The 18,784-nt window shown below is 35.4% G+C and overlaps 1 protein-coding gene across 4 annotated transcripts in view; it reads left to right on the top strand.

Moving 5' to 3' along the window:
- INTS6 (integrator complex subunit 6) overlaps positions 1-18,516 on the top strand; it is a 42,016-nt gene extending 23,500 nt beyond the window's left edge. Inside the window, exons 5-19 of one of the 4 annotated variants that reach the window (XR_016462218.1) lie at positions 2,015-2,198; positions 3,142-3,267; positions 3,805-3,959; positions 6,685-6,837; positions 6,978-7,110; positions 7,601-7,695; positions 8,100-8,210; positions 9,785-10,000; positions 10,109-10,235; positions 11,450-11,592; positions 11,988-12,222; positions 12,997-13,365; positions 13,795-13,888; positions 16,935-17,006; positions 17,942-18,031. Coding sequence is in view for 3 of the 4 variants with exons in the window: in XM_031615910.2 (XP_031471770.1) it covers positions 2,015-2,198; positions 3,142-3,267; positions 3,805-3,959; positions 6,685-6,837; positions 6,978-7,110; positions 7,601-7,695; positions 8,100-8,210; positions 9,785-10,000; positions 10,109-10,235; positions 11,450-11,592; positions 11,988-12,222; positions 12,997-13,365; positions 13,795-13,888; positions 17,942-18,035 (2,235 nt within the window). In the remaining variant the exon portion in view is untranslated. The other 3 variants (XM_031615910.2, XM_090132272.1, XM_031615911.2) reach the window with 3 other exon arrangements.
- Positions 18,517-18,784: the final 268 nt, after the last annotated feature.

The following is an 18,784-nucleotide window of genomic DNA, read 5'->3' as shown; positions in this document are numbered from 1 at the left end:
CTGAAATCTGTGTTGGGAAGTTTGTCGACTCCTAAATAATAGCCCCAATAGATGACATTGTGGTGCTTACAATTGAATCTTCTTACAGTTGGGATTGGAGGCTATTCATGAAGAACTTGGCTATTTTTTAGCCTTAATTTTCCTTTCGTGAGCAGGTGTTGGGTTCTGTTTGCATAAAAAGGGAGAAGGCATGTATGAATCAGTAATAAACCACATACACAGCTGGGTACCCCTTGAGCAACTTCCCATAAAACATTTGGGGAAAATAGTGCTCTTCTGATATGCTGTCTGTTTGTAACAGCAAAAACAGATTCAGGTGGAATCATCAGGTGCTCTGAGAAGGCAATATTCTGATTCCTGCTGAGATGTTGAGTGGCTTTGTCTCATTTCTACCTGGCTTTGAGGTTGCATAAGCTAATTATTTTTTGAAGATATAGGCATCTATTTTCCTTATATGAGATGCTTGCAAATAGATAAGCAGAAATAGTTTGTTTCTGATTTGGTAATTAAGGTCTATGATTCCAGGTTGTTGTTCAAAACAACAACAACAAAAAAAACAAACCAAAACATTTTCCAACGACTTTTTTGCAAACTCCATAACCGATCACTGTGAACTAAAATATATCTTTGATGGACTTGCATCAAATTTTGAAACTTGATGCTAAAATAAAGATAAGATGTAGGTTTGGAATTTTTTGAATGCTGTGTTAGAAGGAAAACGTTTGAGTTTTATCCTAGCAGCTGTTCTTGGGTTTCTGCTTTTGGGTTTAACCCTTTCACGTGGTGAGATAATAGAACTGTTAGTACTACTTGGCCATTGTTCTGGGGATTTTTTCTTACCATAGTGGCTGCATTGCTTTAATAAAACAAAGATTTTCCTTGTACTGGTGGTGGTAACATCTGCCAGGGATTTGTTTCACTTTTTGAAACCTGTAATTACTTGTTATAAGCCTAGTTTATCTGCATAAGTTTTCTAGAGTTGATTATTTTTAAAACTTTAAAACGTTTTGCTCCACTAATTTGTGCATAAGGTAACTATGCAAAAAGAGATGTCTTCTACATGTGTTTTAAAGGATCAATTTGTTTTTTTGTTTCAGTTAACTTGTTATAAATGTACAGAAATTTGAGATGTTCTGACAATCTTTGCTTGTTAATTAATAATTTTGCTGTATTGTTACTGCACTGTGTTTGAAGTTGGGAACTTTTGAACTGCTACTGTTTCCACTGGTACCTAAAGCAAAATGAAATATCCCCATCTATTCAGTGTCTCTGGGTGGTATCTTTTAATATTAGAAACTAAAAATCATTTAGTTTTTCCCACATAGAGGCAATACAATGGCACAACAGACAGTTCTTCCTTGTATAGATAGCTGTAGCTATTGTTATTGATTATGTATAAGTAAGAACACTTTAGATTTCAGTATTGATTTCAACCTGTTGTTTAATTAGAGCGCGGAGAAGGTATGAGTATGATTGAGAGATGTGCACAACTTAGCTAAAATCCCTCTTTTCTGATGCTATATAACATAACCACCACGTTGATTTGCTTGAAGTTGAGTTATTTGGATCAGATGGTCATGGTAGCTGGATTGTTTTGAGTAGCTATAACCCAGGTTATGTTTCTTCTCTACTAAGTTTAATTTAAAAATACCTTTTCATTTGGCTGTGCCTTTTAACTTGAAGAGTCCACCAGAAGACTGAGCTGACAATAGGCTTAATCTGCAGAAAACTAGTTCTCACAGATACAATTCTAAAGATGTTCTGTTGATTCTTAAGTTTATATTCAGAAGATGGTGGTTCCCACTCAGTTTGTGATTGTCAAGCCTCATCTTGTCCTTAAATTTCATCAAAGTGTTGATTAAATTAAGTTTTGCTTGTACGGTAGAAAAAGAGAATCATAAATAGCTGTGGAAAGGTTATAGGTGTGTTTCTAAGTGGTTATAGATTTGCTATCACTATGTAACATGATTTATTTTTGTGAAGTAGCTACTCACAGATTTAAATTCCTTTTCAGCTCCACTTACCTCTCAATTCTCCTCTGCCTGGAAGCGAGTTGACTAAGGAGCCCTTTCGATGGGATCAGAGGTTGTTTGCTTTAGTACTTCGTTTGCCTGGTGTTTCATCACCAGAATCAGAGCAGATAGCAGGGGTACCAGTGGATGACTCTGCAATCACACCGATGTGTGAGGTCACAGGAGGTAGGTGCACTGGCTTCCTTTAACAAATCAGTGACTTTGAACATGAACTGAACGTGACTTTGTTGATCAGGTATGTAGGGTGAACTCTTACTTGCTGAAAACTCAGAACTTGATTACAGTAAATCTAATGACCCTGCATTAGTGCTTCAGATGTAACTTATCTTGGAAGAATTTGAATCTACTTCCTTTAGCAGTTTATTGGAAAAACTTTTTTTAAAAATTCTTCTCAGTATCATAATTAGAAATTATAGCAGTTGAGTCTGTAGTATAGTTATGATAAATTTATGTCATACTTTAATCAAAGCAAGCCATAAGTGTGGAAAATGTTTAAGATTTTTTTTAAGAGAATGCACAATGCAGTGCAGGATTTCTGCAGTGTAAAATGTAGAGCAATTCTGCAAAATTGTTGCTTTTCTTGCCTTTATAACTCTTACCTGTTAGAAATTATATTCAAATTTGGGCATTAGCTTTTTAATTCCTTTGTAAAACGCTTTGATTACATTGCATGCTAAAGTGTGATGATACTTATGATCCATTGGAGGAGATTTGGTAGAAAGCAAGCAGAAGGATTTTAAACATTCCAAAAGAATCTGATTCAACTACTTCCTGGCTAATGTGGGCTTGTGCGAAGTAGTGCTTTGACTGAAATTTTTCGACAGTTGTGTTGATGTCTGTCACAAGGGGGAGCCCATTTTCCATGGATTCAACCAAAAATTTGAGTTAATGTCATTAAGAGACTAGAACCCAAATATTTCAGATAAGATGCATGTAACACTATCACTGCTTTACCTGGCTGCCTTGGTGCTTAGAGTATTTGGCATATGCTTTAAATCAGTAATCTATACCTATTTTGTTGAATGTAACAAAACAATGGCTTTGAACAATTTACGTTAAAATAAGAGCAGAACACTGAGCAACTTCAACACTGGCTATTCTGTTCTAGGTCGATCATACTGTGTATGCTCTCCAAGAATGCTGAATCAGTGTCTTGAATCACTGGTGCAAAAAGTGCAAAGTGGAGTGGTAATAAATTTTGAAAAAGCTGGACCAGATCCGTCACCAATTGATGGTACTTGATGTCTTTTATACTTTGATATACTTTGATGACAATGATGATGTCAGTATAGTTTAGTGAAGTTAATATAAGAATTGCCAATGGAAAACTTGCAATTTAGAATAGCAGATAAGACTCTGCTGTCCTTAAATTCTCATTCTAAATGCCGAGGTCCATTTTGGGATGTTCCTGGGAGGCTTTTGTGTGATTTTCTAATCCTTCTTTGCTGCAGTACATTAGCCCAATAGTCTTAATTATGTGTATCAAATATTGTCTTTAAGCATGGAGATATGAAGGTTAACTGGGAATAATAATAGGATGAGAAAGGCAATCTAATGGTTACGAAGGCCTTCAGATAATTTTCTCAACTGTGGTTCTGTAAATATTCAATGCTTGCTTGTTTTTTCATCATTTCTACTTTTTTGCATAAGTGTTTGTTGAAAATAATATTAACTGAAGGAGTATCATCCCTGGGAACGTAGTTCTTGAAGCTGCTAAATACTCTTAGAGTTTTAATACTATTTTGATTTATAAAGCATTTTTCCTTTGTAGATGGACAGGTGGATATAACTAGGCCCTTTGGACCCCAGCCTTGGCACAGCTGTCACAAACTCATTTATGTCAGACCAAACCCTAAAACTGGGGTTCCAATAGGTCACTGGCCTGTTCCTGAATCTTTTTGGCCAGATCAGAATTCACCAACGCTGGTAAGTACTGAAGTTAGATAAAACAAAAGGGGGAGTATTCCTGAATTTCCTGTCTAATTTCTAAGTCTTGAAAGATGTGCTTTATTGGAGCCATTGTAGAAGCTCTATGAACTAAGGAATGTCACATGAAAATCCATATTGCTGTTATGTTACTTGTTCATGAGGAAGTTACCTAACATGGTATTCACTTTGAAGCATTAAGAAAGTGACTGTAGCAGATAAGTCAACCTAGTCTATGCACAGTGTTTGTCAAAACTCTTAAAATACCAAGCCAGAAGTAAGATGGCACTTGGTCTGATAATGGACTACTAAATTTTATTACCTTATTTACAGATGAGATTAAAGGTATTTTGTTACCTTATTAACAAATAATGTTAATAGAAAGAAGATTGTATCATCTTTACCAGTTTTGTATCCTTGAGATAGTTCTGTTTGCATTGTAGCTGATGAATGCAATTTCATCTACTGTTTGGTGTAACTATATTTTAGCTTATCCCAAGTAGAGAAACTTGCTTTTTTTTAAGTGCTATCTACAGAATTAGTTTTCCTTGTTCTTGTTTTCATAAATAATACATGCTAGTGCCTTTTCTATGGTATGAAAACTAATCTTTAGTATAAAATATTTAGTTCTACTTATCTTTGAAAATCATTAAAGTGGAACTCGTGTGCAATTGTATAATTCTTCCCTGTCTTTCATGATGATTTTTGTTGATTTTTGATCCAAAAGTAGTTTGACTGGCTCACTGAGCTTCTCATGAAAATTACATTGTTTGCAAAATTTACTCTGAAATACAGGTTGTTGTAGAATGATGCAAGTATGAAATTTTAGACAAGTTTGTAGATGTGGTATTGCTGGGATCTGTCCCATTCCATGAACAAAAAAGCAAACTAATATAATAGATTTGTAGTCATTTAAAAAGCAAAAAGCCACTGCACTGGATATTGAAAAAACTGCTGTCAGAAAGCTGCCCTGTGTACTTCTTGTAATCACTATCAGTAGTATATCTGCTTCCTTTCACTGTGAAAAATTTTTACGATTTGTCTGCTACTCTGGATCTTGATTGACATTGCTAAAATACATCTTGCCAAGTGAAGAACTGTTGTTCCAAATCACTGAAAACTTGAAGCTAAATTGCAAGAAGATGTGAAAAAAATATCGCTCACTTGTAGTGTGTATACCTCTCTTGTAACTGCACAGAACATTGGATTACTGCACATGCAGCTAAATTCCTGTAGACATCAATTGGAATTTCCCAACTGAACCTTCCCTGTGCAATGTGAGGGAGCTACATTTGCTTATAGTGTTTCAAGACTTGTATTTCCTGACTTTTGTGACTCTATAGTGCTAGAACTTAACATCCTGTTTACTTAAGAATTTATAGTTACATTTTTTTTGCCCCCTGATACTCTGTGGAGTATCTGAAATAGGCCTACCTCAAAACTGTTTCATATAATGTAGGTGGTACAATCAAAGCATTCTTAAATGTATGTGAAAGTCTGCTAGTGATTCTGTTGGTACATCAACATGTAAATGGCTGCTCTCACTGCTTTGAGGTAAAAAATAGTTTTGCTGTCCAGTCAAAACTTATTGGACTACTCAAGTCTTAGCATTCAACTTCTTTTGCAGCCTTTTTATTCTTAGTATAACTGCTTCATGGCTTGGTCAGAAACTCCGCCACAACTATTTATTGGAGGCATCTTCTTTCAAGAGAATTGCAGTTCCTTCAATTGAGTGGGCCTCCTGTTTTGTGTGCACTTGGACAGTACACCTTCCTCAGAGTGGAGATACTCAAGGCAAGACCAGCTCTGTGGACAGATAACATTTGGCTGGCTCATCCTAAAAGGAAGAGACTAAAGTTTATAAACTTGTAGGAAAAATTACTTTCAAGGTGAGGTGTTAGGAAGGTCCAAGAAACTCTGTATTTCCGTAGCTCATCTTATGTATTTATTAGTTGACTTCTTGTAAAGAGACTAAATGGAAGGAGACTTCCCAGGTGGGATCTTCCTCAGATACTAGTAGCCTTGGAGGAGGTTAAGGGTAAGTATAAAAGCTTTAGCTCCTCTCCTGAAAGTCCTTCAAAGTAAGGCACATGGTTCCAATTTTCATCACATAAAAATTTGCCGCCTCTTTGTTCAGCAAAAGAAATTACAAGTGTTATCAACTTATATCTGAAACTTGAGATTGAAAGGCTTTTTCCCTGTAATTAATAAAAAGATTACAATTAAATTGCCTGAGCTGTAAGTTTTCACAATTCCAGTTAAAATGTGAGTTGCTGTAAACTCTTCTCATATGAATGACTGCAATTCAGTTTGAAATTGTTAAATATAAAATTTGCCCAGAAGGAGATGTGCTGTTAAATAGAGAAAATCAACAAATATGAAAGTACAAAGCTTAGTTCTGCAGGGTCAAAGTGGGCATGCCCCAAAGTAGCATTGAAGTCCACACAGGGATTTACTTCCATTTGTAAAGTATTTGTGTATATGTAAGAAATGTTAATGTTGTAAACTTAGTAGGTAAAATGATTAATATTTAGAAAATTAATTTCCAACAGATTTCACAACAGTGCCAATGTCAAATGATGTGCTTAGGACTTATAAGTATGAATCCTGTATTCAGTAGGCTCCTTAAATGTTTGTTTTCAAAGAATCTATGTTAGTTGTCATAGTACAGAGAAGTTTTAGTCATTGTATGCAGACTCACTAACAGCAGAATGCTTATGTTTAGCCACCCCGCACTTCTCATCCTGTGGTGAAGTTCTCCTGCACTGACTGTGAACCGATGGTCATTGACAAACTGCCTTTTGACAAATATGAGTTAGAGCCTTCACCACTGACCCAGTTTATCCTGGAAAGAAAATCTCCTCAGACCTGCTGGCAGGCAAGTAGAATACACACTTAATTGAAGTCTCTATAAAGCTGTTTGTCATGTAATTTATTCTAGAATCAAATTAGGATGTAAAACTTTAAATTCACAAAATACACAAAAATGTGCTTAACTTGTAATGTGTTTTATGGCAGGTGTATGTGAGCAATAGTGCAAAATACAGTGAACTCGGTCATCCTTTTGGTTACTTGAAAGCTAGTACAGCCCTGAATTGTGTGAATTTATTTGTGATGCCTTATAATTATCCAGTTCTTCTACCACTGCTAGGTAAGTACCAGACCATAAAGTCTTTAAGTAGTAAGCAATTGAAAAATTGATCTGATCTAAAGAGTTTTATCCAGCTGGTAACAGTATTAGTCACACCTACAGAAAGCTAGAATGTTAAGCAATTTTATCCATGACAGTATTTATTTCACTTGTAAACAATTGTGTGATGTTCCTGACTTGTGCCCAAAGTGCAAGAGTAACTTATGTAATCATTATTCTTTTGGATATGATGTAGTCTCCCTTCTTTTATTTTGGTAGCCATTATTCTCAATCTATCATCTCATATATTAAATTGATAATTGATCAGGTTCCATCTTTTGGCAACTTTAATCTTTTATGTGCTGATCTTTTGTGTATAGTTTAGTTGTATATATGTTTAAATAATATATTTAGGCATTAAGGAATTAGTATTTTCTTAGCATCTTTCCTATTAGGGGAAGAAAACCATAGACATGTCTTTCATTGTGTCTCTGTTTTTCATAACCATCAGATGACTTGTTTAAAGTACATAAGGCAAAGCCAACATTAAAATGGCTGCAGTCATTTGAAAGCTATTTGAAGACAATGCCTCCTTACTATCTTGGGGTAAGATGACTTGGTTTTCAAGTTTCTATTTTATTAAAAAGCTATAGTTACCTTTCCAGTATGGGTGCTTTTTTTTTTACCTATTTCAAGTAAAATATATATTTTTAAGAGAATAACTGAACTTCTATGCACAGTGATACTCTTTTCACTGTAGTCCTGTGAGAAGGCTTGAAATTTGAATATAACAACAAAATTCAACAACTGTAACTAATAAATGCTTTCTGTTCATGACTGATTCAGTATGAATGGAGTGATACTTATAAACAACAAAAGAACTGCCCTGAAAAGTCTGCCTTTTATCTTTAAGGACTTTAGGTCCTATCTGAAATGGGGACAGTTACTCAGAGTATGTATATAACACTTGTAAAGTTAAACATGACTATGCAATATATTCCATGTTTCAGCCTTTGAAGAAAGCTGTGAGAATGATGGGAGCACCAAACCTTATAGCTGACAATGTGGAATATGGACTTAGTTACAGTGTCATTTCATATCTCAAAAAGTTGAGTCAGCAGGTAATGTTGAAGCACAAGAGAGCAGTAAAAACTTGTAATATCAGGATAATATCTTAAAATACTCAAATTCAAGGGTTTTCAAGGAAAAAGAGCAGGAAGATCAAGTTAATGCCTTCCCATAAACAATTAATAAAGAAGTATTTTGGTTCTGTGAATTGAAAGAAAGCATTTAAGCATAAGCTTTAGAGTGGACTGTATAGATATGGAGGTACATATTAAGGTCTGTTGTTTTAAGGAACATTTTTACATGTACAGTCAGTAGCATATTTTTGTCCAAAAGAAAACATGTTATCTTACTCCATTTTTTTCAGAAAATAGGGATTTGTACTTAGATGCATCTGAATCAGAATGTGGCTTTTGAAATGGAAAGTGTTCAGTAAATGAAAACTGAACTGACATAATTCAGAATCTCAAATAAGTATATATACAAAAGTTACAATTGACCTTTTGTAAAATTATGAAGTTGTTGATGCTGTTCAAAATAGTGCATGTATCTCTGACTAGTCCCCTGCACCAGCTAAGGCATTTCTGCCCTGCTACCTTTGCTTTTTTGTTGAGCTGTGCATGTTAAGCTTTCTTGTTCAAGATAATGAAAGAATGCAATAGGCTTGACACTTTAATAGTAGTGCAAGTACTTCTCACGTAGCTAACAAGTTCTATAGAACAGCTTTTATTAAAAAAAAATAAAATATGGATATAAGCTATTATGTGACAGGGGAGAAAACTTGAATTCTAGAGCATATTCTAGCAAATCATGGTCACATTGCTCAGCGTTCTACTAAATTAACTAATCTCTCAATCTAGCCTTTGTAGACTCCTAAGATGCGATGACATACACTGCAAATTATACATAAAGCTTTTCTCACTTATGAAAGATTCTACCAGTAGAGGCACAGTATTCTTAAGTACAAATTCAGATTTTGAGTAGTCCGTAAATTATATAAAGCTGCAAAACAAACATTGGCAAACTGTTTTGGCAAATTACTTCTAACTCTTTGTTCAACTGTATTCTGCCCCAAAGTTGGCATTTATGAACATGTTTAATTTTGGTACAAATCTAACAATGCTGGGGGTGAGGTCTGTCTGGTCAAATAGGATTGGGTATTTTCATATTTCCTATTTTTTATTTAATGTTATGACTGTCTGTACTGAGCTTTTAGAAAGCTGATACCATTGTATGACTGATCACAACTATAGTTGTGGGAGAATCAGTCTTGAAAGCTAGCATTTAGCTCTTAAGCAGAAAACAGTTTGAGTACAGATAGACTTGCAGAGAATTGCCAAATTATGACTTATGAAAATAAAAGCATTGCATGCATATTGGTGCTTAGTAATGGGCAGCAGAGGGAGAAATATGCAGAAGACCTAGGCACAAACTGTTCACTATATTTGAAATTGTAGTAAACATTACGTGGTTATGTACTAAGCACTCCTTAAGCACTCATCCTGGTTATGGTCGTCATAGTGTATTAGCACATTGTTGAATCTTCTAGGTAGGAATTTAAAATGAATAAGTGACTAATTCTTTGAAGAGCATATTGTCAATTTTATTTATTTATTTATTTTAAATTAAGGCCAAAATAGAGTCCGATAGAGTCATTGGCTCTGTAGGCAAAAAGGTAGCGCAAGAGACTGGAATTAAGGTCAGAAGCAGATCACACAACCTGTCTATGGCACATAGGAACGATTTTCAACATCTGCTACAGGGGATTACTGGGGAAATTCCTCATAGACCTCTAGACTTCAATATGAAGGAGTATGCTGGGTTCCAAATAGCTTTGCTGAATAAGGTAAGCACCACTGTGTGTAATGTTGTTATTTTCAATATACTACCATTGAAATGCTAGATATTGTTCCATACATTGTGTTAATTGAAACTCTAATTGCTGAAACCATAGGATTTGAAACCTCAAACTTTTAGAAATGCTTATGATATACCTAGAAGAAATCTTTTGGATCAATTAACACGAATGAGATCTAACTTATTGAAGAGTACTCGGAAGTTCCTCAAAGGACAAGATGAAGGTTAGTTGTGTGGTTTTTTTTTTTTGCCTTTACATGATATCGCTTTTATTAAGTTTTGAAAACTCAACAAATATTTATTCATAAAAGCTTAGCAGCCATCCGCCATTACACTTGACTTTTTTCCTTGGCTAATTGGAAGAAAAACAGCTGGGGACAGAGGATGCAGATTCACTGCTCTGTCCTTTAGTCTGAGGAGACTTGGCCTTTTACTTATGGATTCTTTATTTACTTATTTTTTTCACCAAGTTTCATGATGTGTCTAAGAAAACTTGAGTGGATTTTTGAACATTTAAGATCTTTTTCTATGTAAGAAGTGTTTTGTGAAGAAAGATGAGCTTACTCACTAGGTGCTGTCAGTGTGATTCTTTCGCCCTTTAGGTCAACAGTAGATGTATAATTGTTTCATTTTCACTTTCATTTATGTCTCCTGGCACTATGTTAGAGCATCTAACAAATAGAAGATGATTAAAAAAAAAAGTGGAGAAAATGGGTAATGCAAGCGAAAGCGTATGTTGCATTATCACTTGGTCACAGATGTTTATCTGTCTTAAATAGTGACAGAACATCATTTGAAATCAAAGAAGTTGCTCTTTTGATGTAGGGGTTCAAACACATCAAAACTTACAATTATTTTCTCTGCTGTTTTTGGTAGCTTATATTCTGCTTGATGAAAGGCTTAGAAACTTCAAATTTGTAAGTTTTCAGGTCCTGTAAATTTCAAGACTTTGATTCCAGTGGCAAAAAATCACTGTTGCTTCAAGAACATGCCAGTCTCATCAATTACATGTGATGTACCCAAAATTGGATAGATGTCTATCAAAGCTATATGCAGCATGGCATTACTACTTTGCAGTACTGTAGGTTTTGTTTGTAGTAATGTTTTAGATAAAATTTATTGCAAGTCTTGTTCTTTTTTCCACCCATCTACCTGTTGAAAAGCTATGGGACACTCTGGAAAACTAAAATCCATGCATGACAGCTATTGCTTTTTCCATGTCATGATGGAATACACGACAGATTCATTTAAGCAAGCTTTCTGCACTCAAAACATGATGTTGTAAATACCAATTAGGTGAGAATAATGGTGAGTTTTGCACATCTACTCTGTTAATGCATTTGATAAAAGACTGAAAATTTGATGTTATGTGGATATAGACTTGAATTCCCATGACACGAGTAGTATAATATATTAATAAACCATACTTTTACAACAGATCAAGTTCACAGTGTACCTATAGCACAAATGGGAAACTACCAGGAATATCTAAAACAAATACCTTCTCCACTCCGAGAGCTTGATCCTGATCAACCTCGAAGGCTCCATACTTTTGGCAATCCATTCAAGTTGGACAAAAAGGTGACTTTTCTGTACAGCTTTCTTAAAAACTTACTGTTGTGTCTGCTGCTGGTTAGACTATTCAAAGAGTAATGTATAGGAGAAGTATTTCCAAGTATTTGGGAAGGCATCTTGCACAAGGAAGCTCCTCGTGTGTTTTTCGTCAGTGTTATCATATGAAGAGCAGTCTTTATTAGAAACCAGTGTTATGCCTTGAAAGTGCTTTATAACTGAAATATTCATCACTGTAGTATAGATAATACCTAATCATATTTCCTTTGCCATTTGAGAAGCTGATAAATAGTAGCATATTAGACATTATTGCCTTATAAGCATCACCGCATCAGAGTATTCACAATATTTTATATTATGTATTTCTGGATTGAAGTTTTAAGCATTTTACCTATTAAATACAGGGAATGATGATAGATGAAGCAGATGAGTTTGTATCAGGACCTCAAAATAAACATAAAAGACCTGGAGAACCAAGTATGCAAGGGATTCCAAAAAGGCGTCGGTGTATGTCTCCCCTGCTCAGAGGTCGACCACAAACTCCTCCAGTTGTGAATAATCACATTGGAGGAAAAGGACCACCATCACCAATCACACAAGCACAGCTTGACCTTGTTAAGCCTATTCCTATTCACAAAAGTAAGTGAATTTTTGTATGTAGAGAATTTGGTTTTTATTTAATTTTATGTAAGAAGCTTGTTTATATAGAAATATCATTGGCTGATTTCCCAAATAGGGCAATTTTTGGAAATGAAGTATTTAAGTGTGCAGTGGGGGCTTATCACAGAGTTAACATAGCCCTTCAGACAGGAGTCTCTCATGTGAACTTTCCTGTATAAACAATGTATTTCCTGAATTAAATGAGCAGGCAGTGTAAACAAAAGGGCGTTCTTCTTTTTCCTGGAAATTTACGAGTTCCAGAAGTTACCACAACGTGAGGTTATTTTGAATTTCCCTGTAGTGCAGTGAATTTATTTTTCTTAGTACTGAACTGAGGTACTCTGTAAAAGTCTTGCTCTCACTGTTCAGTGAGCAACAGTTGTTCAATACGTTCGTCAGTTCACTTTAATAAGGAAAAAGAAGTATGTCGTAAAAGTACATTTTACAGGTTTATTCTTTGCTTTGTTGATAATACATCTATCAATTTTCCCTTTCATGTGAAGAATACATTTGTGATTTTATTAAGCCATTAATTGACAAGAAATAAACTAATGTGCTCATTATTACAACCCTGAAAGAACAACCAACAAATGTTTTCTTGTGCCTGGCATGTATAGTAGATAGACAAGGAGGAGCATAGTTTTAGAAGTATTGATGTTTGTTGTAGTTTCAGTGACTTCTATCAGATCATAAAGAAGGTAGAACTTGTAAATGTAATCTGGTTTTTATTGTATTTTTTTCACTTGTTTTTAGCATCAGAAGCTAATAATGAGATTGCAATGGATGATGTGGTAGAGAATCATGTTACAGACCCGCTTTCATCAGATGATTTCCCAGACGCTGTGGATTCTGAATTTTCAATGTCTTCTCCATTCAATTCCTTGGATCGATCAGCAGCTCATATAGAGGGTGCAGGCCATGAGCATCTAGGGAATAACTTGAATGTTGATGGATTTTTGGAGAATCACGATGAATCAAGTAGTAAAGAACAAAATACTGAAGATAGTTTGCCAATATCTTCAACCAGCAAAGGGAAAAAGACAGTGCCCTGCAGAAGTTCCAGAGAGATTAATATGGAGCTGAGAGCACAAATCATGAAAGAGATCCGAAAACCAGGAAGGAGTAAGTATTCCAAATTTCTTCATTAAATGAGAGCTAGGCAAGGAATTAATATTATTTTGCCTTTTCAGAAAAATACTAAACTGTGAGAGTGAAACAAAATTGAAAGCTAGGTAGATTTGTTTTAAAGCATCTTGTAAAAACTTAATGGATGAATGATTAAGATATCACTGAATCTGTCAATATTCATGAAAGTAATGGTCTTCATTATTGATACTAGAATTATAGGTATCCCAGTAATATCCTAAACACCACCATCTTATTATGGTTTTTAATGTTGATAAAACTGTATGTTATTGTTACGAGCCTGGTTTTTAGATGATTTAACTTAAAATCTCACAGAAGCTGAATTAATTCTCTTGCCTTTGTTCACATGAAGCAAAATGTTATAACAGACATCTGTTTAACTATTTTTGCTCTTATTTCTTTAAGAATATGAAAGAATCTTCTTTTTACTGAAGCATGTACAGGGAAGCTTACAAACCAGACTGATATTTTTGCAAAATGTTATTAAAGAAGCTTCAAGGTAGGTCTCTGAATTGTCTTAATCTTATAAAACTGCACCATCTGCTGCTACTCATAAGTTTGACATCCATGCAGTCCTTTGTCTTAAACTTCCCACACAGTGCTTTGTACTATGAGTAAATAATTTCATAGGAAAAAAACACTAGAAATACATAAACTTCCTGATGCTTTTTGCTTCATACTGAGTCTAAATGTTAGTAGCTGTAACTGCTAAATCATCACAAAATTAGATGAACAGTGGTCTAGGAAGAAAAGGTAATTAGAAAATCATTTAACTTCTGGGGTTCAAATGAGAGTCTATTGCCGATTTGAAAACTTAAAGGCACTGTGCTTTACTATGAATAAAGCTTTCATAAACAGTTCAAATTCATTATTCTGCATCGACTCAAAATCCTGTCCAGTTCTGAAATCCAGATGTGCTCTATGAAGATGTCTCTGCTCTTCAGATTTTCTTTAGAAATAGAGTAGTTTTATTTCTACAACCTCAGGTAGTAGGGAAAGAGTTTGGAGTTCTAAAACCCATGTTGATAGACGGTTGTCCTTAAGGTGTCCTTAGACTGTACTTGCCTACCCTGCTATATGACCATTCAGAGGAAGGAAAAACATGAAATTATGATTGGAATCAAGAGTGTTGGATTTAAAAGAAATTAACGATTTCAACGTTATTTAGGCTGCGTAACTTAGGGGCTTGCTTGAGTGAATAGTTTTTCCTCCTCCTGTGTTTTCATAGAATTCTTTTTTTTTTCTGTGGCATTGCTGCTCAAATCTTGATTAAATAAAAATCAGTGATTCTTGTGTAAAACTGTGTTTGGGAGTTCAACGTACACTGAATATTGGACATTTATAGAGTTCTCTAGCCTTCTACTGCCAGCACAGTGGGTCACATCAATTTTGATAATGTTTTTCCTTTAGCAGTAATTCTTTATCATGCTTTTGCTTGATCTCTTTCATGTTTTATCACCTGTCAAAGCTGTTCCATAGCCCGTAGATTATATATGCTTCCTCACCATCTCAGTGCACCAATACAATACTGTTTCTCCTGTAGTCTTTGGCAGCCCTTAGTGAGGTTGGAATATTTGTGCCTCTGAAATTTGACTCTTTGGAGCCACTGTAATTCTTGTTGCACAGCTTGTCTATTCCAGTATCTTGCATTGATTCTTTCCGTACGTAACTTGGCAGCAGTTGAGTCTTGCTGTCAGATGCATCAGATTTAAAACCTGTCTCTCACCATAGCCAACAGTTTTTTCTATCTACTGGTAGAAAAACTTGGCAATTCGATTTCTTTTGACTGTTGTAAATATTATTAGTTTGTATGTAAGAGCAGCTTAATCCTTCCCTCCTTTTTTTCTCCTGGGTTAGGTGATTATAGTGCAGTCATGTTATCCACCTGGATAACACTACTTACAATCTCTGTGCAGTTCTGTCTCTGGGTGCTTCTGCCCTTATCCAGGCAAGCTATCATTCTTAACCAAAGTTCCCTGCTCCCTGTAGGAAACATCTCCAAGTTCTTTGCAGTTAAGATGGTTAAGTTTTGCTAACTGATAGCTGATTCCTGTGATGACACAGAATGCAGTTCAAGTTTGGAGTGCTCAGTCTCTTTCTCTGCTCCAAGAAGCTCTGTTAACAGAGACTTAGGAAAGTTCTTGAGCAGTGCACCAAGAAAGCATGTGTTTAAAAACGGTTCCCATTCAGTTCTGGAAAAGAATGTTATGAAAGGAGATGTCTAAAATAATCTAGGGTTTTCTTCCTTTGGGAATGGTTTGCTATGTGTTTTTTTTTTTTTTACTACTTAGTGGAAGTCAGGGATGCATCTTGCAAAAGATGCTGCAGAAAGCAGGAACAAATAAAGCTATCATTTTTAAAAGACAAAACCAAAGTGAGGGACATAGTGGATTTTTTTTTCCCAGTTGATTGTGAAATATTGAGGAGATTCCACATCTCAATTTCAAATTTCAATTCTGATAATGACTCTGTTATAGCTGGTGGTAAACTTCAGGCTCAGCCTGGGCTGGGTATGAGTAGCAATTGTAAGGACTCCTTGTTGAACACGCGGAATATAAATTCCCAACAGATGGCTTTACAACCTTGCACAGAAAAAGGGATATAGGGAAGAAATAGGAGGAATTAGTGAAGGTGAGAGGTCTTCGATATTTCCTGGAGCTGGCATAGCAATCCATTTATGGTCTCAGCACTAAGTGTTCTTTGCTCTCTGCTAAATAGAACTGTGGAATCATTTAATAGCCTAAGATGGAAGTGACCTCAAAAGATAATTTGTTCCCAGATTTTGTGGGAAAAGGGAGTCTAGATGAGATTATCTAGCACCCTATCCGTTAGTCTAGAGCAAAAACTGACAAAATGTGGATCAAAATTCTCCAAATTGACAACTTCTCTGTATTCTTTTGTTTTATAAACAGAGAACATTAAGCTATTAATATACATAACCAAAAATAATGTGTCTACCTAAGGAAAACGCTAAACAATATCCATTTGTAGTATAAGTGCTGGAAAGAATTAATGCAACTTCAAAATAATAATGAACGTTAGTGCTCAGTAGCTGGAGTCACCTGAGAAGTTTTTACCCAAAAAAAGTCAGGAAGCTCTGCATTTTTTAGCAGATAAGTTGACATAATTAAGCATCAACTCTTACTAACTTATGTTAATTATAGTATCAGTTGCCATGGTGAAATGTTTCTGTTGTCCTGAGGAAACTGCATGCTATAGTGTTTAACATTAGGAAGAGGAGCCAGGGACATGTATTGTAGGGCTGGACATAGTGTGCTGCTCTGTTGGCACAAGGATTCATGTTGATGTGGTAAATTAGTAATCTGTATTTCCCACCTTTCACCAGGCTTAATTTCTAGGAAGTATCTCCTGTTAGCTTGTACAGCTGCTTCAAATGGACTTGAACATTGTTACTTCTCAGTAACTGACACTTAATATAAACATGTTAAATTTTTATTAGGATATGCTATATAACAAAGTACTTTGCTATTAGCTTAAGTTATTTGGCTTTTATTTGGGCAAATGAGTTGTCCCATTTTTCCCAGGTTGATACTTTGCAACAAATAAGAATCAGTTAGGAAAGCAATGATGAATGGAAGTGAAGCAGTACTAAGAGGGTGAGTCTGTTACGAGTTACTGTAAACCATGATGTAAAGGATGGGAAAGTACCTATGGCATGGATGGTCAAGAGAGATGATTGGGAATGGGAGTTCTGTTTCTCCATAGTCCAAGTGGGATTGTGGGGAAGTGTGCACTTTGGGAATTAGGGCAGATGCACATTTGTGAGGAATGGGCATGGACTGGGGGGCCTGCTTGGGAACACATACTTTTGCTAGAGTTTAATAAGATCAGTTCAGAACAGTGCTGAGTTGAGAAAGTGTGTGATCCTTTCATTGCTGCTTTGAGCTGCCAAAGCATTGGTCAGAAGTTGCTTCTTGAAAGCAGAAATGTCGAAGGGGCAGGGTTAGCTGGAAACAACAAGGAACAGCACGCTGCAAAACAGTGGTTTGAGTAAAGGAGACAATGTTCTCATGCTCAAATTTCTGTAGGCTGTAGGGAATGAAAGTACAGAGACTCCAAGTATGGTTTACATCTATATTTCCTTCAGTTTCTCTCAAACTTTTTATTTGTATTTTCTCATCATCTTGAAACATGCTCTGTGCTGTGTGATGGCTATTTTACCATCAGAACCAAATTCTCTTCTGTGATTGTGCCATGAAGGCATGCAAATAATCCCTAAAAGCTGCTGCTACTTTTAGGATTGTAGTTCTTTCATATGTTTTCTTTACTTTAGAACTTCTGGAAATAGAGAACAATAATTTTCTGGCATTATGAAGGCTGAGTGATGTTTAACCACACAATAGGACAGATTTGTAATAACTCTGGTTTGTGTTCTCTCACTAAATGGAGAAGCAAGTTAGTAGCTTCCTGAAGTTCTGGTAAGCAGCAGTACGTGCAATGCCAGTGTACCTAAAACGATAGTTCAGTAAAAGCTCTGCTAATGATACTTGATGTATTATGTACATACATTAATGCCTTGTTTTAAATACAGGTTTAAAAAACGAATGCTGATAGAACAGCTGGAGAGTTTTCTGGAGGAAATCCATCGCAGATCCAATCAGGTCAACCATATCAACAGCAGCTAAGGAACTGCACACCAGAGCCACAGCAGGGCACTGCTGTCCTTACTTGCATTCATTTTTGACATGCACTCTTATCTCAAGTTCTGTATATGAAAGAATGAGAAGCTGCTCTATAAAAATATGAGAAAAGCATCCATCATCTTTTTTTCTTCCTTTCTGTTATTTTGTAATGTGAAAAATATCACTAAAACATTTTTATTTAACTAAATGGAGAACTCCTTGTCTGTCCATGGACTTAAGTGTCACTTTCCCTCAGGTTCTATTTTCTTATTCTAACCTTCAAAACTATCACCTCTTAAGGTTGAACTTTGCCAAAAAGTTGATTTGTAATTTTCAGAAAAAAAAGCACATACATAAAACAAGGTAATGTTTTGTATATACAGTTATTTTGGATATATTATTGTAAGTTGTATAAATGTATTTTGAGAAATATTTAAGAAAAGCACTTTTGTTATTCCATCAATAAAAGCTCTATTTTAATGTTTGTGTGGGATTGAGTTCAGTTTATACTGGAATGGTTCATTTTGCCTTGCTTTTATGGAAATTCTATTTTTCAGTATTAGCTCTACTGAATGATGAGCAGTTTGTGTCACTGAATATTCCGTTCTTCATTAAGAGCTATTGAATGAAAGCAGAATTGTGACTATAGGAGGATGAACAGTCCAGCATCACTTTATTGGCCCTATCTTTCATCTTTGCTAGATGCTCCTAACTTTTTTCTTGTGGAACATTCCCTTTTAGATCATTCGCAT

Source organism: Phasianus colchicus, chromosome 1 (genome assembly GCF_987193195.1).
Source record: "Phasianus colchicus chromosome 1, bPhaCol1.hap1.1, whole genome shotgun sequence".
In the NCBI taxonomy this organism is placed as follows: domain Eukaryota; kingdom Metazoa; phylum Chordata; class Aves; order Galliformes; family Phasianidae; genus Phasianus; species Phasianus colchicus.
The sequence above is the reverse complement of the archived record's forward strand: the minus strand, read 5'-3'. Positions and strand labels throughout refer to the sequence as shown.